At 32.3% G+C, this 24,043-nt stretch overlaps 1 protein-coding gene across 1 annotated transcript; it reads left to right on the plus strand.

Annotated features, from left to right (window-relative positions):
- The first annotated feature begins 1,175 nt into the window (after positions 1-1,175).
- LOC130809847 (polygalacturonate 4-alpha-galacturonosyltransferase) lies at positions 1,176-10,971 on the plus strand. The gene is made up of 10 exons (XM_057675681.1): positions 1,176-1,601; positions 6,804-6,835; positions 6,933-6,992; positions 7,076-7,201; positions 7,303-7,366; positions 7,493-7,539; positions 7,626-7,960; positions 8,034-8,391; positions 9,294-9,881; positions 10,275-10,971. The coding sequence occupies exons 1-10, from the start codon at positions 1,445-1,447 to the stop codon at positions 10,548-10,550; spliced, it is 2,043 nt and encodes a 680-aa protein (XP_057531664.1). The 5' UTR covers positions 1,176-1,444; the 3' UTR covers positions 10,551-10,971.
- Positions 10,972-24,043: the final 13,072 nt, after the last annotated feature.

Genomic DNA, 24,043 nt, shown 5'->3' on the forward strand with positions numbered 1-24,043 from the left:
TAGCACAAAGCCCTCAAAATCAACTTCTCCCTCAAATACAATCACTAGTTAGACGCTAGACGTTCCTGAACAAGAATTTCCTAAATTCCCTCTCCTTTAGCAAAACCCTTGTCATTCTGACATTTTTTGGGAGTTGAATTTTAATTATAATCACTTGAGTTTTTAAAGATTGACCGGGTATAGAGTTGATTTTGATAACTTGTTTTTTTACAAAGATTTACAAAAAGCTTTATTTTTTTTAGTACTTTGTGTTTTATTTATTTATTTATTTATTTTAAGATTATTTATAGTGGGCGTTTGGATGATGAAAATGGAGTGGAGACAGTGGAATACTTTAATTTGATGCTTGGTTGAATTTCAAGAGATTTATTTGTCTGAATATTATAGTGCCTTGATTATATGGTTGGATATGAATATATGATGATGAACACTTAAAGAAGTGATGATTTGATGATTTGGTTAATAATCCAGCAACATTTGGGGATTGGACAAAAATTGCTTGGTGGCAGCAGTAAGGGGTTTTCTTTAAACTGATATGAATTTTTTTTTTATTTGCAAAGTGACTTGTAAGAAAACTAACAAGTAACTCGTTACCCATGTGAACTCTTGCTGAACACACTCTAAAGTTTTAATTATTTATGTTTAATTAATGGATTGACTTATTACATAAAAATTACAAAAAGATTGAATTATTTAATGCCATGTTTGGAAACGATGATTTCATTTGGAAATTTGAAATTGGAGCAAATTTATTGTTTGGTAAATCAAAAATTTTCAAATTTGGATTTGAATCAAATTCCACCATTGTTTTTAAAATAGTTAAAGTTGAGAATCTGAGAATGACTACCCAAACCTTGTCATTCTCAAATACTTCATTTATGATTTCATAATTGAAATCCATAATTTGAAATGAAATATTTGTTCCCAAACACTACATAAAGTAATTTTTTCTTAAAAATAAAAGTAATTTATATTTAAAATGGGTAAACAAGTACTCGATATCACTAATCATGTGGCCATGACCTGACCCGGTTTGTACGGGTCGGATTCTGACCCAAAACTTTTAGTTTTCTCTTAAATTTGACCCGTTATGAGTACTTCGGGTCAACGGGTCATACGTCGTTTTTTTAACACCACACTATTCTCTTGTGTCATCTCATATATTATGTCGTCAATCCTCGAGTCCTCACAAAATCATACTCCACTTTTTCCCATTTTCTTCTGTTTTTCAACTTTCAAATTTCACCCCTTTCTTTCACCTTCAATTCAATCCAATTCTACACTTTTCCTCTATTAAAACACTTATCTCAGATCTCTCTTTCTATTCTTGTTTTCTGCAAATTTATTTTCGATTTCACAATTCACAGAACTATAAAACTGGGAGAAATTGGACGTTTTTTGATATCTTTCTCGTAAGTTGTAGATTGCTGAGCAAGGGACATTGATGGCGACGAAAAGGGGGTTATTGAGTATCAAAAGTAGACCCAATGCATCTTCATCTTGCTTTTCTACTTCCTCCATTGTTTCATTCTTCTTTCTTCTCGTGATATTTCCTCTTTTCTTCTTTGTCGGTCGTGGTCTTCATCTTTCATCTTCTTCTGGTTAGTCTCCCTCTCTCTCTCTCTCACTCACTCTCTCTCTCTCTCTCTCTCTCTCAATTGAAAATATATATTTCTTTGGTTAGATCTGTTGAAAACAATTTCGAATATTTTTGTTTGATTTGATTAATTAGGGTTTTTGATTGATTTTGTAATGTGTATGTTAGTTGTTAAATCATCTGGATTTTTGACTCTAGAAATTTTGGTTTGTTTGGATGCTTGATGTTGAAGAAATTCGTGTATGCTAGTGTTAAGATTTTTAGCGAATCTATTATTTTATCATTATGCAGAAAAAAAGTATTTTTTTTAGTAAGATCTCGGTGAAGAAATTAGATTTTGGTTTGATTTGGTTGTAATTCTTTATTATTCTGGGAAGACGGCGATGCATCTAATTGTAAGTTGTAGGAAGAAAAGTCTTTGGGAGGCTCATATTGTGTGAAATAGGGATATTGTCGTCTTCTTTTTGAAAGGTCTAAAAATGATCTCTTGGATGCTGGTGGTTTTGATGGTCTCTAAGGTTATGCTTCAAGTGTTGCATTAAGAAATTAGGCACCCGTCCGGTTTCGTGAGGATATGCATTTTCATTTAAATTCTTAACTTACAAAGCTCGTTTTTGGCCCAATCCATGGGATATTCTCACCACGTCAATGCATTTTGCTGGCTTGTTGACGTACTAGAAAACTCCCAACTTTGCCTCTCAACTCAGGTTTCTGGAATCAATAATCTTAAAACTTTTTTTTTTCTTTTTTTTGTTATGATGTGTAGGTTGTAAGATTTAATAGCCTAGACACATCACAACATATCTACCTATGGTAGAACGTCTAGTATAATCCTAACTCTAAGTACATAAAACCTGAATTTAAAACATAACTCTAAAATAAAGGCCTTTTAAGAAAACCGACGATTAGTTTAACTCTAGAATTGTAAATTAAATGAAACTTTCTGCTCCGCAAATATGATGCTGTTAGTGTAGTACAGGCAACAACTTGCTGCCCATGCGCCGAGTAGAATGTCTAGTTTCCACATTTCTACACTATCCTTTATTTAAGTTTTCTCTCAGACTTGCTGCTGCTGCTGACCTTGTCATCCTAGCCGTAAACTTTGAAGTCTTCTCTTCGCCATTGGAGATGTCTGGCAAATGACTAATAGCTGGTTGCTTATTGGAGGGAGTGACTTATTTGACAACTTGATTTTATCGAGAACTTAATCATAACAATAATTTACTTCAACTAGCTACTTATAAAATACTAGAATTAAATAATTTGACCACCTCAAAATAAGCTAATGTAGATTAATATATTGAGTTGTTTAATGTAGATTAATGATGAACATTTGGTTAGTACTACTTCTTTGAGTCTTCGTCTGGACAATGGATATTGAAATCGTTCTCACAATTAACTCATGTTTTAAATGGAACATGGCTTAGGAACCACCTTTCAAGGACATCTTTGGTAACACACTAACACTTGCACAGAGATGGATTTGTAAAAGTTGTACATTTCTTCTTTGTCGTTCGGTCACTATGATTGTCTTTCATGCATTGTCAAAAGATAAGTTGATGTTTTCTTTAGCCGTTGGTGCAAATCAACATCTAGATACTCAATTGTTTAAGCTCCCATAAGTATAAAACCACCTTTGAGTTTGTCCTTCTTGACGTAAAGAATGTTACCTGCATATAATTGCTGTGTGTAGTTTGATGGAACAAACTTCCTCGTCATGGGCCTTTTGAGCTTGGTTTGTGTATCCATCATATCTTTGTAAAAACTTACTTTCTTGCTTTTTGAGCTTCAGTTTGAAAACTCAGAAATATGATTTCTAAATGTCCTTAAAATTAATGAATCTCTGATCCTCTTCCATTCTGGGTAGCTTTCATGATTTGAAAAACTCCTCATGAAATCTCCCACCTACAAAGCCATACCTCGATCATACTAGTATGATCCATTAGGGCCTTAATCATCTAACAATTTTGTAAATATGAGACCACATGATGAATGATGTCAGCGTTCTACTCTTCTAGCAAACAAGTTGTTCGTTCCTCCATCTTTTTATTCATTCATCTTATGAAAAGCAACCATACCACAGGATTGTCAAAGTAAAGAGAATGAAGTTCAAAATATGCTAACTATATAAAGTTCAAATGCATGGCGAAAAACTGAAGATACACTCATAATTATCACATTTTCATTTGAGTTTAATATCTCATCTCATACTTGAGCATGTCACATTGACCTTTTGTGTCTGGGTAGACATGTATACGAGACTTTTGTTATATATAGAGCCATTAGAGTAGTGATGTTGACACAATTGGATGCCATGTCTCTTATACCTTGGGTATGTGACTTTATTCTAATTGAGCTTGTTGGCATCTACTTTATAATATATTTATTGTTTGGTTAGTACTACACTAAGATTATGTGGACTTGGATAAAATGGGTGTAATAGTGTTTTTGGATGTTGTGAGTTGATTGAGTTTATCTTAGCGTCGAAAATTTTAGGTATTTTTTTACTTTTATGTTCAGTTGATTGGATATGGTTATGAGAAATTTAAAAGTTTGCATTTTTTGAAGTATTGAAGTAATTGCCTAATTTTATAGTCTAGAGAAACATATTATATGATGTTTGAACACATTATATAATGTGTATATAATGTGTAACACACATTATTTGAATCACTTTTGTAAAACACATTATATGATGTGTCTCTATAAGCTTGCCCTATTGACTCAAAGGATACAAAACTTTTTATATTGATGAGGTAGTCTCATGCCACATGATTTGCCCAACCTACACATGAATTGCGATTTGATTCGATTGTTTCCAACCGGAGTTTGTTCACGGGTCAAATTGCCATGATTCGAGATTCAAAATCGGTAATTTTACCAATCGAAAAGTTTTGGAGTTTTCTTACCAAGAAAAAATAAGTACAAACACAAATTTGAAGCTCCGCTATTGAAGCTTTCTTATTAAAATTAGCGCTGCCATAAAAGAAGCTCCATCCACATTAGTCATAGATGTAGAACCTTCCATCTTGAAGCTCCTTTATGTTAAGTTTGATTGTTTGCATGAAAAAGAGATAAAAATGAGGAGAAATGAATTTTTTAATTTTTAAAATGATCAAGATGAAAGAAAGTTTTGCCTTTAAAAAGGAGTAATGAAGAAGATGGCTTCCAAGAAGTTTCTGTAAAGTGGAGTTATTTTCTTGGGACTCTAATATGAAATACAATAAAGAATTGTTCCACTGAACACATGTTTAAAGAAAGTGTAAATATATTATTTTTCAAATGGATGGATAGCTTCGATGTAACTTGAACTTTTATTGTTGGCAAGCAACAAATAAACTGAAGTATTGTCCATTACCCCATTTACTTTAATCTATTGAATATTTGACAAATCATTAAACAATAAAAGAACTAGTTATAAATTTAATTTTAATAAAATATTATGGAAAAAACTCTAGCGTACCAAATGCATGAATCATGAACCTAAAAAGCGTACCAAACAACTCAATCGAACGAACAACAAATATGCCAACTAGTGAATTATGAACTATAATCCCTACAACAAATCAAAACGGATAACAAATTGCATGACGCTTGGCTGTCTCATAAAGAAGGTGGGAGTATTTATTAATAAACATGGTTGTGATTTGCCGTTGTATACACGTTTTATGTCACTAAGATGTATTTTCTTCTAGGTTGCAAACAATTTAGAAAAGTGGGACCTCTATTTTTGGTCCTAAGGAATTATGGGGATCCATGTGGTCTTTGTCTCGAAAGTTGAAACCATCAATTTAAAGCGTTGCTAGTTCTGTTATATAGTTGCTCTTTCTTTGGTAGATTGGGATATTGATCTGGCGAGGGGTGAATCATATGTATCTATCTTTTCTCAACTCCGTATCCAACTTCCCAACATCGTCATGGATTCCTTCCCATCTAGTGAATAAGGCTAATATTATGAGAAAAAGAAGTGATATCATATTACCGAGAGCAGAATACACGCTTATTAGACACTCCATCATTTTATTTACCTACAATATTTTCTTGTTTCAATTCTTATGGCGGAATCAGCTTGGTTCCTTGTATGTTTGTGTCCTTAATTAATGATCATTCAGCTTGGTCAAAACTTTGTGGTTTGTTAATTTGAGATCTTTGGATCATATACTTAAGGCAAGGTAGGTGATTCCAGGAGGCACATCTGAAAGGGTTTTGAAAAGCTATTTTGAGGTTTTTTGGCCAGCACCACTGTCCTTGAAGGCGCACTTGACCAAGATCCATAATGTGGGCCACAAACATTTGAAAAATAAAGTTGAACCAAGTAATTTGTTTTCAATTAGCTCTAACTTACAAAGGCAAATAATGTTTTTGCAAATTTGGTAAATGGTGTATCCTTTGGAATGAGGATGGTATTATATTTTAGTTGAACCAAGGTTTTTTTATTATTAGAAGCTTTTTGAAATTACAGTATAAAAGCTTCATTAAGAATTAAAGACATGATGTTGCCTGTTGTAAATTGTTTATTTTTTTGAGGCTTCATCTTTCAAGTCTTTGTAGTTTTCGGCAATTTGACTTAAACCTTGAACACTTGAATAGTGTGATATTATCAACTGGTTTTTTCCTTTGCTTGTGGTGATGAAATGAATTAGTTGGCAAATGGCAACTGGTGCTTGCGGGGTTTTTCCATGTCTGTGGTTATATTGAAGAGATGGTAGATTTTCTTGGAAACTAAGCTTTCATTAGTCTCTACTGTATTGTTCCTTTTCTTACTGCATGTACTGTTCTGTGTTTTTTTGCATATCATCAAACAATGCCTCTTCTCATCTACAAATGATGCAAAGAAGATGCAAAGCTCTGATGCTTTAAGTGTGGAACCATGTTTCTGTATTGATATTTGATATGAAATATCATTTATAGAAGAAACACTGTTGGACGCTCTTGATTAATTAATTTCTAATACTGCTGATGGTAACCGGAGCTTAGATTGTTTAATGTGTGGACTTGTTTTTGGGATAGTGTATAGGATGCTTATGTATCTGAACAGGGAAGCTGTGAGGAACAGAGAGTTCTTTGGGTGATACTGTTGGATATATTGCTTCTTAATTTTTGATGTCTATCAAAGTTTTGTCTTCAATTCTACATCAACAGGTTCATGCTCAGATTTCGGTCAATTTTTCTTTTATTTACACTTGACATTTTTCTCTGCCTGCAGGGAATGAGATTTCATTGGGTACTGTGAATAAGGTTTGTCAAAAGTCTGTTGGTTTTCTTCCATATTCATGGATGCCAATATTCGTATCTTTGCTTGCAAATTAATAACTTGTTAGAGTAATTGATGCAGAATGCAGAGTGGAGAGAAAGACTTATTTTGCAACATTTAAAGCCATTCATCTCAAAAGAGGCAAGGAGAACTGTAGCTTCTATCTTTCTTTTCTAATTTTATTTTTTTTTTGTATCCTATTTTTGATATTATATGCATTGCAGCTTGTTGATGTCATCTCAGTTAATGTGGAGGACCTTGGGCCACTGAGTCTTGATTCATTTAAAAGAAGCAATGTTTCTGCGTCTTGGAAGGTTGGACATGAGAATTCTGATTATTCTTCTTTTGAGGTTGGGATATTGCACCAATTAAAATTTTATTGCTGGCCTTAGTTTTTCTGGTATTTATTATCTAATATTTCAAGTGTTGCCTTTTTAAAACTTTTCTAAAGGCAAAGCATACAGGCAACAATGCAAAACAAGAGAAGTTGAAAGGCAATCAAGATACCTCATCAGGTGATTGTCATTTATGCTCTTTTTTGTTAGAAGATTATGACTTGTTATGAGCTTAGGGTGTATGTGACGAATAAGTCGTTTGTAGTACATGTGTATGATGGCTTTTTTCTGGCTCCTTATTGGCAGATGATCACACTGATGTAGTGGATTCACCAGCTGTGCAGATGCGAAGGGTAAACTTAATTTAGTTTATAGAGATGTTGTGTTTCAATTAATTTCATAGTCTCATTTTAAAAATCACATTTTGGCTTGTATGTAGAGGTTAAGAGAGAAAAAACGCGAGAAACGTGCGGCTGATCTGGTAAAGCAGGATGATGAAACTATTCTGAAACTCGAGAATGCTGCAATTCAGCGCTCTAAGTCAGTTGATTCTGCAATATTGGGAAAATATAATATATGGAGGAGAGAAAATGAAAATGAGAACACTGATAATACAGTACGCTTGATGCGGGATCAAATCATTATGGCAAGAGTGTACATTGGCATTGCTAAGATGAAGAATAAGCTAGATTTGTTTCAAGAGCTTCAGAACAGGCTTAAAGAGAGCCAACGTGCTTTGGGAGAGGCAACTGCTGATTCTGATCTTTCTCACAGGTAAAGAAGGTTTAAATTGTTTATCTGTTTATAAATTGAGTTGCTATTTCTTAATGAGTGTCACTGATTTCAGTGCACCTGAGAAGATCAAAGCGATGGGCCAAGTTCTTTCAAAAGCTAGAGAACAATTGTATGATTGTAAGCTGGTGACAGGAAAATTGAGGGCCATGCTTCAATCTGCTGAGGAACAAGTGAGGAGCTTGAAAAAACAAAGCACATTTCTGAGCCAGTTAGCTGCAAAAACTATTCCAAATGGAATCCATTGTCTAGCTATGCGCTTGACTATAGATTATTACCTTCTTCCGTTGGAGAAACGAAAGTTCCCTAAGAGCGAGAATTTGGAAAATCCCAAACTTTACCACTATGCACTTTTTTCTGATAATGTGTTGGCTGCTTCTGTGGTTGTGAACTCAACTATCATGCATGCTAAGGTAAACCTTCTGCCAATGTGTTAGTATCGTATAGCTTGCCATAACTGTGTTGTTGTGGAAGGTACATACTTTCTCATAGCTCAATAGTGGGGCTGCTTTGGTACTCCTGGATTACCAGTCTTTAAAGAAAATGTACAGTGTTGTGTAGCTGGATTGGAGAAATTTGAAAGATTGGTCGATGAGACCACATTTTGTCATTTTTATTTACTCTTTTATTTTGGGTGGGGTGGGGGAGGGGTAAGGATGGTGTTGGAAGGGGTAATGGTTTGTCGGAGAAACAGTGAGGCTTTGTTGAGAGTTGTTTGTGGCTGGTGGATGTTCAATGTCAGTCAAAGGTAGAGGACTTTGGGGGTTCTGGCTAATGGTTTGTTGGAGAAACAGTATTTGCTCCATTAATAGCTGTTTGTGGCTGGTGGGTGGTCAATGTTGGTCAAAGCTGGAGGACTTTCGGGCATCTGAATTCCATTGGGGAATAAAGAAATTAAGCTTAATGAAGTTGAATAGTTCTAAACGGAGGAATGGGAATGAATCTTTAGTATAATTGTATAAGGAAAGCTCCATCTTATTGTCCATGGTGATTAAACTTATCTGCAAACATATGTTTTTCTTTATTATTTTTCATTCGCACCTAGTACCTACTTCTCATGGTTACTGATGGGTGTAATTTGGAGAAAAGGAGATGTTTGGAGTTTGACAAGCTACTACGTATGTCAGACATGGCTAGGTGTGAATAATACACTATTCCTATTAGTAGAGTCTATTGTTTCAACTTGCTATCTAGGGATATTTTTTGAGTGCTACCCTCTTTTGCAGTCTTAATGAAATGAATATATTGGAAATTCATGATTTGATGAATATAAAATGTTTTTAACTTCCATTTTTTGTTATCTCACAAATTACAGGAGCCAGAGAAACACGTTTTTCATCTTGTTACTGATAAGCTCAATTTTGGTGCTATGAACATGTGGTTTCTTTTGAATCCTCCTGGAAAAGCCACTATCCATGTAGAAAACGTTGATGAATTCAAGTGGTTGAACTCATCATATTGTCCTGTACTGCGACAGCTCGAGTCTGCTGCTATGAAAGAATATTATTTCAAGGCGGATCATCCAACTACTTTCTCATCAGGGGCATCAAATCTGAAATATAGAAACCCCAAGTACTTATCAATGCTTAATCACTTAAGGTTCTATCTTCCACAGATCTATCCAAAATTAGATAAGATTTTGTTTCTAGATGATGACATTGTTGTTCAGAAGGATTTGACTGCATTGTGGTCAGTGGACCTTCATGGAAAAGTTAATGGTGCTGTGGAAACTTGCGGAGAGAGCTTTCACCGGTTTGATAAATATTTGAACTTTTCAAATCCACACATTTCCAGAAATTTCGACCCTAGTGCATGCGGGTGGGCATATGGAATGAATCTTTTTGATCTCAAGGAGTGGAAGAACAAGGATATCACTGGCATATATCACAAGTGGCAAAATATGGTAAAATCTGTTCCTTCTAGTTCCATCACTTTATTTCGCTGATCCGAAGCATGTTAACACAATAACACCATATCTTGATAGTTATGGCCATACAATTTAGAGAAAGGAAAGTTTTGATTCATGAGGGTGGAGACATAATTTATCTACACAAACTCCAATTATGACAAGTTTTTGGATTTTTTTATATGCAGACAGAATAAGTTGACTGATATTATATATTAACTCCTTTGACATAACTACTTTCAGTCCTTCCAATTCCACGTTAGTAATATGTTTTGGAACATTAGATTGCATGAGATTTTTTCTCTTTTGGGTTTTTTATTGGTTTTGTCTGGCTTGAAGTCTACGAGGAACGGGGGTTCGACTTTTAACACACAATATGTTTTTTGTCAGAATGAAGATAGGACACTTTGGAAGCTCGGAACATTACCTCCAGGACTTATTACATTCTATGGGCTTACGCATCCACTTGAGAAGTCATGGCACGTACTTGGTTTGGGATATAATCCTAGTATTGACAAGTCAGAGATTGAAAAGGCCGCCGTTATACATTACAATGGTAACATGAAGCCATGGTTGGAGATTGCAATGACCAAATACAGATCATACTGGACAAAGTACATCAAGTATGACCACCCCTATCTTCAGAGATGCAACTTAAGTGAGTAAAACAAAATGAGATGAACAGTGGTAGCAAGTCCACGAGCTATTTCTGTGCTCTCCTTGGACCAAAATGAAGAATTTTGTGTGGCATCATTTTAAAGGGCTCCATGAGGTTACTGGCACATGAAAGGTGCATGCTTCAATTTTTGTGAGCAGCATATCCTTCTCTGTTTCCTACATTGTTTATTCTTTCATCTAATTCAGTCTAATACTTTTCCATTAGTTCTGTATTCGGAGTGAACAAGGATTGAGAGATTTTCTGTGTCATTAATCAGAAAGGGAAGTCCTATTGTTTGCGATTGGATAGTTGGGTTATGCTTTAGGACCAGATCAGGATTCTATTGTATTCTTTGAGCATTGCTCCACAGATTTGTAGATCGTATAATTGTGTGACTGTCATCGGTAATTCTAATGTTTGTCTCTCAAATTATTTTGTTGTCAACTTCTCGCTTTGTGACCCTTTCACAGGCTCTTGATTCTCGGTAAGTTCGTATGAATTAAAACTTGATAACACGGTGTCTGAATACTTCATGTTAAAACTGCGTTGAGAGGCTTCGTTCAGTTTTATTATCATCTCTAAAGTGCCCCTTTGAGCCATTCAGTGGAACTTGCAAGATTTGACTGTACAACCTCACACATCAACAATCAACATCAGTAGAGTTGTGTACTGATCTTGTTAACCTAATGGCCCTATACTCACTCCCTATTGATATGGGACTTGAAGATTGGTGAGGGAACATTTTAGGTGACAGTTAGGTTTATGTATTTATGCTTTTGTTTTGTAATGAATGGTGATTGGTGATACAATGTTTCACTACAAAGATGGACAACGGAGTAAACAATCAGATGAAAAGCAGAGGCAAGAGAATCTACTAGAAATATGCGAGGATAATACGGACAAATTGGCTTTATTGATTTTGATTGAAAGGCTATTATAATGTTAGTACTTCTGATTTCTTTTGATCTCTGAGATATTTAGTGCTCTACTCCCCGTCGCTACTTTTGACCTTGACGGTTCGTATGATTAACGGTACTCGTTTGTCGTAATGAGAATGATTTGTAGTGTTAATTTTTATGATGTATATCATGTCATTTTCCATTACCACCTAATACTACATATTAAATGCGAATGCATTGGAATGAATTTTGTTCAAAAAATATCGTTGAAAGAGAATACGTATGACTATAACTTTGTCAAGAGATATTTTTATTAAAATTGTATTAATTTTTTATAACCGTTTCCACCATTTAGTATCGGTTACCAAATTAACCGAAAGTTTTCACATTGAAAGTCAATTATAGTAATATCAATGGTATAAAAGAGCATTTCTTTTTAATAACCAAATGATCATAGGAAAAAAAGGAATATATTTATAACTGAACCAAGTTTTCTTGGGTTTGAATTGATTGTTGTACTTGTATCTATAGTTGTGTATGATAAAAATAATAAAAATGATTTATATGGAACCTAGTTGTATTGAATATTTGAATAGCTGCAGATAATAAATAAAATAAAAATAATTTATATTGAATCTATAGTGATATTGACCAAAACTCGTATTGCGTAAATCAAAAACCAAGTTACACCGATAAAAATCCTAACTAGAATTAATCTTTTATCGTAAAATAATGCCTTTTAATTCAAAATTTTTGGCTTTTAAACTCATGTAATGTAAAATATGAAAAGAATGCTAATTGTTAGTGACATTTTATTAAGTAGAATATTTGATTTTAATAAGTTCAAATAAATCTAACAAACCGATATTAAAAATAAGTCAAACTCGTAATGGTCCAGTCAGAACAAATAATCTGAATTGTTATTTGATTAAGTTTAAAAGCATGGCATATACAATCCAAAACAATTAAAAAGATGTTGTAGAATACAAAACAAAATTAAACATACACAATAAGGGACACACTTCAAATCAAACCAAATTGATAATCAATCGTCTTTTACATAAAGTGAAGTGATAATTCTCAAAAAAAAAAAAAAAAAGTGAAGTGATAAACAACTTGATCTCTATCAATCAACATATTTTTGAATAAGAGAAAGTAGAACCCTATTTTACAAGTAGTTTAATTAGTCTGATATTCAACCGTAGGTAAACAATAAATGTGAAACTAAAATCAAAAATTATTTTTTTCTTCATTTTCAATGGAGTCAAAATGATATATATCATACATTCTACTAAAATATTCAAAATATAACACATGTCACTTTTATACATCACGTTTTTCCTCTTAAAGTTTAAATAATTAAATAAGGAAACTTTGAATAATAGTAAGAAAAAAGTCAATTCTAGAACCTTTAATTTTTCAAATACACTTTTTCAAGAAAAATTTTTTAAGTTACTTTGATTTTAGTAAATTAAATGACTAAACTATTAATTCTACATTATTTACGATAAAAAAATAATTAGAATATAAAATAGTTGTTAGCTATAAATAATCTTATAATTAAAAACTCTTAAATTATGTAACGTCAAAAGTTTGTCAACTTAATTATTCAGTTAACTTCAATATCTATAAAATAATAACTAAAATCTTATCTAGAATTATTTTACAATGATAATTATGATAAAGAAAATTATAGAAGTATATATTTTGCACATGTCATCAATAAAATGTTTGAGTACATTTTATAGAAGGAAGTTTAATATAATGTTTGCACAATATCATTAGTAAAAATTATTTTTTATTGGCAAAAATTAATTTAATCAGTGAAGTAGAATTATTTTACTGATTATCGTTATAGTTAGTAAAATATCGTTATGATCAATATAATGGTTAGTTTTGAAAAATAAACAATTATATTCAGTAAGTTTTTTATATAACTTAATAAACTAACATATTCGTGCATTGCACAAGACATATGCTAGTATACTATAAAAATATTAGAAAATGACAAATGTCATTTTTAGGGAGCCATGACAAATATAATTATTTTAGTAGATAATAGTTGATTACATAATAATATTTACCTAATTTAAAATTTAATTTTTTTTGAGAGAATAAAATTGAATTTTTTTAAAAAATTAGAGCTAAATTAGTTGAAGTATTTATGTAATTTGTTATAGCTACTTTTTATATCTAGCCTAAAATTTGATATATTTAATTGAATAATAATAATAATAATAATAATAATAATAATAATAATAATAATAATAATAATAATAATAATAATAATAGTATTTAATTGTTGCTGTAAAAAAGTCATGTATTCGAAAAATTTAATCACGATGATACATACTTATATTATTCTTTAAAGTTATATTTTTTATATTTCATACTAATAAATTCGTCCATAAAATTTTTATGTTAGTTAAATAATAATTGACAAATTAATTTACTGAAGAGTACCCAGTGTTTTGATTATAATTAATGTTTGACCCAAGTGACTGAACATTACCCGTGTTCTACTTATAATCAAACTTAAATTGCCTTTTATTTTTTTTAAAAGAAACTTCACTTGCTGTAAATATGATGTGGTATGTTAAGCATAATAAAGCCTTGGGTGCATCTATTTTGTGTGCCATGTGCATATATGTAGTGAGCTTGTGTACTTGAGAATTGACATTAGATTTATATTGGTTGTCATTTTAATGGTGGACTTACACTTTGTGAATAATAATGGATTATGTGATGATAAAATCAAATCGATAATTATATATATATATATATATATATATATATATATATATATATATATATATATATATATATATATATATATATATATATATATATATTATTTTGATGTATAATGACAGGTGGTAGACTTAGGATGTTGGTGCATTTGTAATTTTTTGATTGGATTAAAAATGTCTACATTATAATTTCTTAATTAAGAAAATAATTAATGATTATATCAATCAAATATTTACACTATTTAATCATATCCATGTATAATACTAAAACTCAAAGTAAAAATGAAAACAAATAAATTAATATTTAAAATAATTTATCAACTATCATAAGTATGACAAATCCTTTACATATAACAATATTAAATTTCTTTTCCAATTACAATTTTGTATTTAAGGAAAAAAATTAATAATTATTATTATTAATCTGCATTTAAGGAAAAATATGTTTTGTTACTATTAATTAATTAAATTAAAATTTTGAAGAGCTTAATTGTTTCAATAAAATATTTTATATGTAAGTAACAAAATTTTTTCAAAACATATTAATTTAGTTCATTAAATAATGTTTTAATTGGTTAAGTTTTAATTAGGTTAAAACTAAAATCAAATAAATTAATATGAATCGACTGAAAGTAAGCTTAATTGTTTATTTTATTTATTGGAAGAGACCATCAAAAATATATACAATCTATTAATTTTGATGTATAATGACAAGTGGTAGACTTTGGATAGTGGTGTCATTTGTAATTTTTTGACTGGATTAAAAATGTCTACATTACAATTCCTTAATTAAGGAAATAATTAATGATTATATCAATTCAATATTTACACAATTTAATCATATCCGTTTATAATACTGAACCTCAAAGTAAAAATGAAAATAAATAAACTAATATTTAAAATCAGACAATTATAATGTATCAACACACATGCAGCAACATCATTGATCATATGGTACGATTGAAGATTTTCAACTGATGTTACTTTCAATGATTATAAAAAACATACAAGTTTACTAATTTAAGTATTCATTTTCAAGATGTAATTTTAGCAATCGATTTAAGAGGTAATATCTAATCATACTACTATTTAATTATATCACTATAATAGCATCATTAGCACTTTAATTAAATATTTATGTATTATGATTACACATAATATAAATTTGTTAATGTTCAATGGTCATGAGAGGACTTTGTAGAATTTCGTCAAAGGTCCTACATGTTATGAAACTAAATAATTTATAAAATATAAAAGTAAATCTACACCATCATGGCACGGGTATAATTCTAGTATATAATATAAATAATATGAATACAAAATCGTTTTTACCACGTGGCAAGCTGTAGTAGACCAATTTTCTCCAATTCTCTTATGGCTTAAACTAGAACTAGAACTGAAAATTACTTGTTATAGAAAATGATTCATTTGTACTAATTTGACATTTAATTCTTAAAATATTTCATTTGTCTTAATATGCAATGGAAAATTATGTCAAATATATTAATATAATCAATCATCAACAGTATTATAAAATTAAATATTCTAATAGAAGTATATAATAGCAATGTTCTAAAAATTACTTCAGAATAGTTAAATTTAATGGTATGGTATTTTGGACTTGCTCATTAGGAGTAATTAAAACTCCGACTTTTATATAAGTTTTTCTGTATATTTTATTTTGATTATCCATATAATTTGCTACATATATTATTTTTGCTGATCATTTACACTCTTTCTTCAATTCTCATCTACATATTTAATTTATTATTTATCTTTTTATTATTTTTGCATCTTTTATTATCACACTTATTTTAATTCAATTTAATCTTTTTCTTAATTTTCTCAATTTTATTTCATCTAACAAATGTGAGGGTACAATTTATAAAGTATGTATATTTGAAAAATGTTGATGTGATAATCTCCTCTACAGTCTTTTGGGACACCCAGGAACTCCACTCAAACTACATATAAGTTGAGATTCTTAAAGGGGAAAGATTTAAGTGGGAGCCAGACTGACTGCAACAACTTCTATCCAAATATTTGCAATCTTATCATACAAATGGCAGCCTGTGATTGGTTTGCTTGTAACATTGCTGCGTGACCATGCTGCAGAAATTGCATTCAAACCTCTTGTTGCTTTCATGTCCCAAAAGTAAATTATTTTTAATTTACATTATTTCTATTTTTGGATAATAAACTATTACTTTCTTTTAATCTCATTCATATATTTTAATTTTTTTTTAATTTTATCCACATATTTATTATTTCTCTTTATTTATTACCACTTTTTTACAAATACACCAATTCCTCTTTAATGCAATTTAAAGAGAACATAGTAGTATTTTTAAACAATTTTGTTTGTCTTCAATAATTTCCTCTTTCAGTCCTGTTTGATTTGATGCAAAGAAAAAATTGATGTTTTATAAGAAAAAGATGGATTATGGCAATAAATGAAGATAGAGAATGAATTGTATGGATGAAAATAAAAAAAAAGTTAAAATGTATGGATTAGATTAAAAGAAAGTGGTGGATCATTGTCCAAAAATAAAAATGATGCAAATTAAGTGGGACAGACCAAAATGGCAAATGCTGCAAATTTAATAGGACGGAGGAAATACATTTTATTTAGAGCATTATTAATAGAGTTATTCAAATGTGTCCATGATCAGAAAATTTAAACCGAAATCAAAGTTATTTGATCCGAAGTTATGTTATTTTTCATGTTCACAGAACCGATATTACACGAACCAAAATTGCACTCGAACCGATTAATAACAGAAAATTAGAAAACTAAATCTAAAACTTGACGAATTTTTATAACCGACGTATAACAAGTAACCAAGATTGAAAAATGAAGCAAGAGTTGCTACTTTAAAGTGAGTGGATTTTGATTTGATGGGGTGTTTTAATTAGAAATTAAAACACACATTAATTCATAGTGATTATTACATGTATCTCTTACATTTAAAGAGCAAATGAAGGGTTGATGATTTGCGTATAAATAGATGCACTTTGCTTATCAATTTTTATGAGCTTATGTGCTCTACCTCTCTACTTTCTCCATCTAAAAAGTAACACGAATAGTAGCTTTTTCATATTTTGTACTAGCATACATGGTGATCCACTAATTGATGCTTGTGGACCAATACTAGAGAAATCAAACTTAATGTTTTGATAATACAAAACTATCATTTATACCCTTAACCTTGAGAATATATATCACGCTACGAGGGTCGAGAGTCTTTCATGTCCTATATTTGTATTACTATATGCATGAGATATTGTTTTTGATGTAGAAAAATATATTTCTTGCAATTCTGTTTTATGCATCTATTTTCCTAGAGTAACCACGTAAGGCAAGATCGTAATAGGCATACTTTGAATACTAGATAGTTGTACAAGATTCCCTAGTTAAGTGGCGTGAAAGAATGTATAGTATTACCAATCAGTCATTAGCATGCAATAGACAAACATCACTATTATTCGAAAGTGAAGTGACGTCAAATACTTATATTTAGTATAAATTGTCAAGGAATCGTAGCTTCAAAGATGCTTAGTACGTAACTCCAACTTGGTAACAATGTCATGTCTACATTTGTGATTTAAGATTTATGATTTAAGATTTGCATTTTCTTTTGTTTGCCAACAATTTATAACTGTCCACCACAAAAGATTTGCAAGTTGCTATACTCTATGTCATGGTAAGATTTGACTTCTTTACACAATATTTATGGCTCAATGGATATAAGATTTGACTTCTTTACACAATATTTATGGCTCAATGGATAGAGCATCTGCATGTAGAGCAAAAGATTTGGGATTCAACCCGTACTGGGCGCAGGTATCAGTTGGGAGTTTCTTAACTGCGCGCATGTCACTTTACTCTACTTGGAGGAACGGGTATAATTTGTCTGTATCTTTCAGGAAAAAGCAAAACCCCCCATCTAGACCCTGCTTTGTACAGAATATTAAAAGTATCCTTTATCTTTACCTTTATCTTTATACAAAGATTTATGGATAACTCACATAATACAAGAGTGTACTATAACATATGTTGGTAGAAGGCTTTATGGGAATATAAACATCATAACTTGAAATTTGCAAGAACAATCATGTAATGATGTGAAACAAATAAATAACATAAATGTATAACAATGTTCACGATCAATTTGAACTACGTATTTTTTAGTGGCTATTCTTTTATTAGTTAATAACTGGATTTTGTAGTTCTTAAATTAAAGAACTCCAAAAAATAAGAATATAATAAAGTTGGAAATATCTAGGACTTGATGTGTTTGAGGTAAGGTTTTCTTAAAAGCCCATTAGGCTTCCAATGTTAGCTTTACACGTTTAGGGTTCCGGAACATGAAGACTGATCGAGGGCCTTAAACCTCTTGGAGACTCCTCGATAAAAATTTTATCTACAAAATATAGAATTTTATGCTGAGATTTATCTCAAAAGAATAGTCTATTGGCTCATTTCAGAAAAATAAGATTAGAACTAAACAAAATTTAAAATAGTATTACAGACTAAGGACACTTGTTCGAGCATTAGTAGCATTCCTTGACATATCAAGAACCATTGAAATTGTTTGAGTAATTCTCTTTATTCTCATATGAGATAAGTAGTTGGTATCCATTATTTTGAGTTTATCTAAATGTTGTGTGATACTCCCTCCGAACCAATTTAGATGTCCCATTTGCTTGGGCACGATTATTAAGGAGGGTGTGGAGTCCATTAAAAAGGGTAAGTAGTAAAGGGTAAGTAGTGAAGGGTAAGTAGTGAAGGGTAGTTGGGTAAGTAAAGTATATGGGGTATATTCGTAATTACTTGTGTGAACTAAGGATATTTAGGTAAAAAAAATTGACAAAAATAGAAACGGGACAACTAAAAAAACTTTACCAAATAAGAAAATGGGACAACTAAATTGATTCGGAGGGAGTATTACATTAATGAACCAGTCACTAGTTTTGTTGTTGCCATTGTATATTTATATCAGTTAAAAATGATTACATTGAAAATTTGGAAAAATAGATCATTTAAAAAAAAACTACTTTTATGTAATTAAATCTCATCTATGATATTTCATTGGTAAATAAAAAAAAATGTGTTGCTAACAATCAATTAATTGATTTATATGTAAACTCTTAGCTAGAGGAAAATCTTTGTGAACTCTCTTTAGGCGAAGACCAAAACTCATAGAGTCAAGATAACAAAACTCTAATCTATAACAAACAACCAGAGAAGCTTGTAATAGTTGACCAATTACATATACCAAATGCTCAACATTATATATGAATAAAAGTTACTGTTCAAGTATCTATGAGTACTTATTTATTCCTACTTTTTTCAAGTAATGTTCTTAATTCCATTGCAGTAAATTTTATAAATAAGGGTATTTTTGGATTTGGTGTAAATATTTAATTGGAGAAATAAAGTCAAACTAATAAAATAAAAGCAAATAGAAATACATTTGAAATAGTTGAGATAATTGTGAAAAAGGTAAAATAAGCATGAACTAAATTAATGAAGGAAAAAGAAAATGATTTCCCCTATTATTGAGGTAATACTTCCCTCAATTGATTGAGAGCTCATTTCATTTTTCATTACTTTGTAACTATTTTTCCACCTCTGCAACAATCAAATTTCACTAATTTCTCATTTATCAACTTTATTTTTTACTTTGACTTTTTTTACCTCCTTAAATATTTATATCCAATCCAAACATACCTAAAGAGAGATAAATTTGCAAAACAAATTGATGCAATCATAAAAGGCACCAAAATAGGCAAGTTGAAAGTCTTAATATAACAAACCAGAGCAATTCTAAACAAGGAAGATTTTGGTGCAAAATGACTTTGGATCAAGCTTAGGCTAATAAAAATTAACTGTGATTGGTTTTGAGTTTGATGGTTTCAAATTTAAAATCCGATCCATAGCTAATCTTCTGTCCCGATTAGAGATGGTCATGAGTCTAAAATCTTATTAGACTCATCTCAAACTCGTCCCAAACTCGTTTCTATTTTAAGATTTTGGGTCTAAGTTTTTGATATACAACAGATTCAAGTCCGCTTTCAAGTTCACAAAATAAATGGGTCTGGGTCGATCTTTAGACATAGAATCGAACCAAGGCTTCTCTTTGGGAAAATTTGAAATGTTCAATCCAATTTATTAAAAAAATGAACAAAATAATACATTTTTCAACTTTATTCCAAAACTAAGCGTGAAATTCCCAAATATGAGGTTTGGGACTGTTCGCAGTTAGTAATTGCGAACAGGTCAAAACAGGTCAAATATTTGTTCGCAGTTAGTAACTGCGAACGGAATGCTCCACAAATACGCAGATCAGCTTCCTATTTTCCCATTTTTCCCCAATTCTCAAAACCCTACCTTATCACTCGACATTCTCCCTCTAAAATCATAGATTCAATCCATCAATTCTTGCATTCCTCTTCCAATTTAGCACTTCAAAATTAGTCTGGATACTTTAGCTTGCTCAAAGGTAAACTTATTTTCGCTTTTTAGTATATATGTAGTTTTTTAGGGTTTTAATTAAATTTGCTTATTTTTTCAAATGTAGGTTACTAATTCTTAAATCAAGACTCTTCTTAATTATCTATAACTAAGGTAATTTTTAATTGTTTATAGCTTTATGTTGTTTTTTAAAGTATTGTTGTTGATGAGCTTATTGAATTAGTTGAATTCAATGTTGATAATATTAATATAAATGTTGATGTTGATGTTGGTATTAGAAATATCATTTATAAACTTATTAATTGATTTATTATTTGGATTTTATGTGTATTATATATGTATGAACTTATTTACATTATCGACTTTAATAATTTTTAGACCAAAAAATATTATAATCAAATAAATATAATGTACTTGTATGGGCATGAAGTTGATGATGATGTTCATTTTGTTTGTATTAATGTAGAAAATGGCATCATTTTCGCGTCACTATAGTATGTTTTTCGAATGGTTCTATTTGAGAAAGTAGTGGAAAAGTTCATTATATTGGGGGAAGACGTAGGTTGTTCGAATGCAACTCGAACATGGATTTGAACCAGTTTAAACGTTTTATATATTCTAAGATTGGATTGGACCCCACTAGAAGTACCGTAAATATAAGCTTTAAATATGACATGAGTGGAGAATTGCTTGCCTTTCCTGTTGAGGATGATGAGGCTATAGATACTATGTGGGAGCATTCAAAGTCCACGCAAATTCCCTCTTTGGAGTTATACATAGAAGAAGTACCATTAGGAAATGTAGTTGCTTCTAATCATACTCCTACCCCTATGCCTATATCAACTCAGGATACTCCTAATCCTTTCGTTCCTTCCGCATCTTGTATTTTTTCTCAACCCCCTACGAATCAAGTTCCAATTGATTCAATGGTTAACTTAGGAGAAACTGTTGAGAGGGGACCTTGGGATGATTGAAATGAGAGTAATGAGCTCATTGACGATCCTTCTGAGGACGATTTGGATGTTGATAAGGATGCGCTAGAAAATAACATGACTCTAGGCAACATTCTTACAATCATTCCTCCTACATCTTATGCCCTATGTCCACCTCTAGACGAGTATGAGGAGGACGACTCATGGAGGACTTGGGCTTGCGATATAATTTACACCAAAGACGGAGAGTTGGAGAAGGGTATGATGTTTGATAGCAAGGAAGTGTTGTTGGAAGCTATCAGAGTCTATCATATTCGTAGAAATGTGGAGTATAGAACGGATACCTCAAACCAAACTGTCCTTACCTTGAAGTATAAGCGGGGCTGCTCGTGGAGACTTAGGGCTACGTTTGATTCATATTTATCTTCATGGCGTATTGTTACGTATTAGGGTAAGCATGGGTCTTGTGTTTTGGATAGTGACACTGTTTCGGCTGAACACATTCACTTGAGATATACCACCTACCTTGTTAACATGTACTTGCTGTTTGCATTAAACGACACCTTTCATATGAGCGGTTTGTGGATCCGTGCTATACATCTCAAAGTTATGTAAGTACATACGAACATTATTTTATGATCGATAAGAGGTAATGGCTGCAATACACGGGCTTTGAACTTAGACATGATCCCGATCAAATTCGTGGTAAAGGGAGGCCTAAGTCTAAGAGAATTGCCAACGAAATGGATGAAGGTAGAAAGAAACGTTTTAATTGTCGTCATTGTGGGAGTGAAGGTCACAACACTAGAACATGTAACTCCAGGTAACATATACTATATATATTATACTAGTATGATACTCTATATCATATATAATAATGTTAAAATACAACACAAATGTATGATACATAATTACATAATAGGAATATTAACTAAAATTACTGCGAAAACAGTAGTAGAGAAGATGGATCCAGCAGCTCCAAGACCCCAAGACCCTAGTGTCTTAACCATGCAGCAGAAGCACTGGAGCACTCCTCTTTGGGATGCTCAGGTTAGTTGTACGATAGTTGTGATTTGCATTTTATTAATGATAACATACAAGTAACTTATGTATAACTCCATATTCATAGGTGTCCGATACAGACACGTTAGGCACTAGGCATCCAAATTCTGTTCCATGGGTGATCGATGAAAGGTCACCCTGTAACTGGAGCTCACGAGGTTGTATGACTTCCACCTCGTTGCATACGGCAGAGTTGACCGTGCTATTATCACAACACTGGTCGAGAGATGGCGTCAGGAGACGCACACATTTCATCTCCCTTTAGGTAAGGCTACCATTACACTGCTTGATGTAGCCTTACTAACGTGGCTTCCCATCGAGGGACGTGCCGTGTGTACAGCCGGACGCCAGCTATCAAGCTGGCCTGACATGGTGCACCGCATATTGGGAGAGCGCCCTCCAGCGGAAGTGATCAGGGGGAGCGGTTTGCGGTGCACATGGTTAGTTCAGACCTTCTCGCATCTCCACCAAGATGCTGATGAAGGCACCATTTCGAGGTACGCCTTACGTACCTCTTATATTTGATAGGAGCTGTGTTGTTTACCGATAAAACAAACAACCAGATACAGCTCCTATACTTGACTTTACTTGACGACCCTTGGGAGCGCATTGTTGAGTATAATTGGGGCTCCGCAGCCCTAGAATACTTGTATTGGACGCTATGTGGTGCTGCCCATAAGAACGGCAGGGAGATTGCAGGACCACTAGTCATATTACAACAATAACATTTAATTCTAAACCGCATTTGTTGAATTACATACTAATTAGATTTGCAATCTTCAGCTGTGGGCGTAGGAGCATATTCTTATCGGCCAAACTTACAGAACCGTTGGTCGTGGTGATGCTGCTCCTCCGCAACAACCCCCACCAGATGCTACGTATGGTTCAAGGTGGAATTTTGCACGCCAGACGCGCAAGCACACCAGGACCGATCTCGAATGCTACTGAGATCAGTTAGACCTACTACGACCAAACCAGGTAAATATTTTAGTACTCATTAACATTAGTGCAATTTAATTAACACATCACTTACATTTTCATAACATGTATTTTAGTTTTTGTGGGACCCGTACTATACGGAAGCCTACGCAGCTGTACCCGAGCACTCGCGGATTAATTCAGGTGTATGGAGGGCTTCTGTGCAACTCATATGCTTCGACATTGTCGAAGTACATCTACCAGAGCGCGTACTGCGCCAATATGGGTTGGTACAGGGCATTCCACCGCCTTGTGACACTGAACCCGAGCTGCACCTGATTTCGTGTAAAAATCAGGGTACGGCAAATTGGATGGAGATCAACTAGCACCACTTTGCTCGTTGGGATCGTAGACTAGAGCTGCTGGCCCAAGGTGCGCCGATCGATGTTCATGGCGCACCAA

Source organism: Amaranthus tricolor, chromosome 4, assembly GCF_026212465.1.
Source record: "Amaranthus tricolor cultivar Red isolate AtriRed21 chromosome 4, ASM2621246v1, whole genome shotgun sequence".
Taxonomy (NCBI): Eukaryota; Viridiplantae; Streptophyta; class Magnoliopsida; order Caryophyllales; family Amaranthaceae; genus Amaranthus; species Amaranthus tricolor.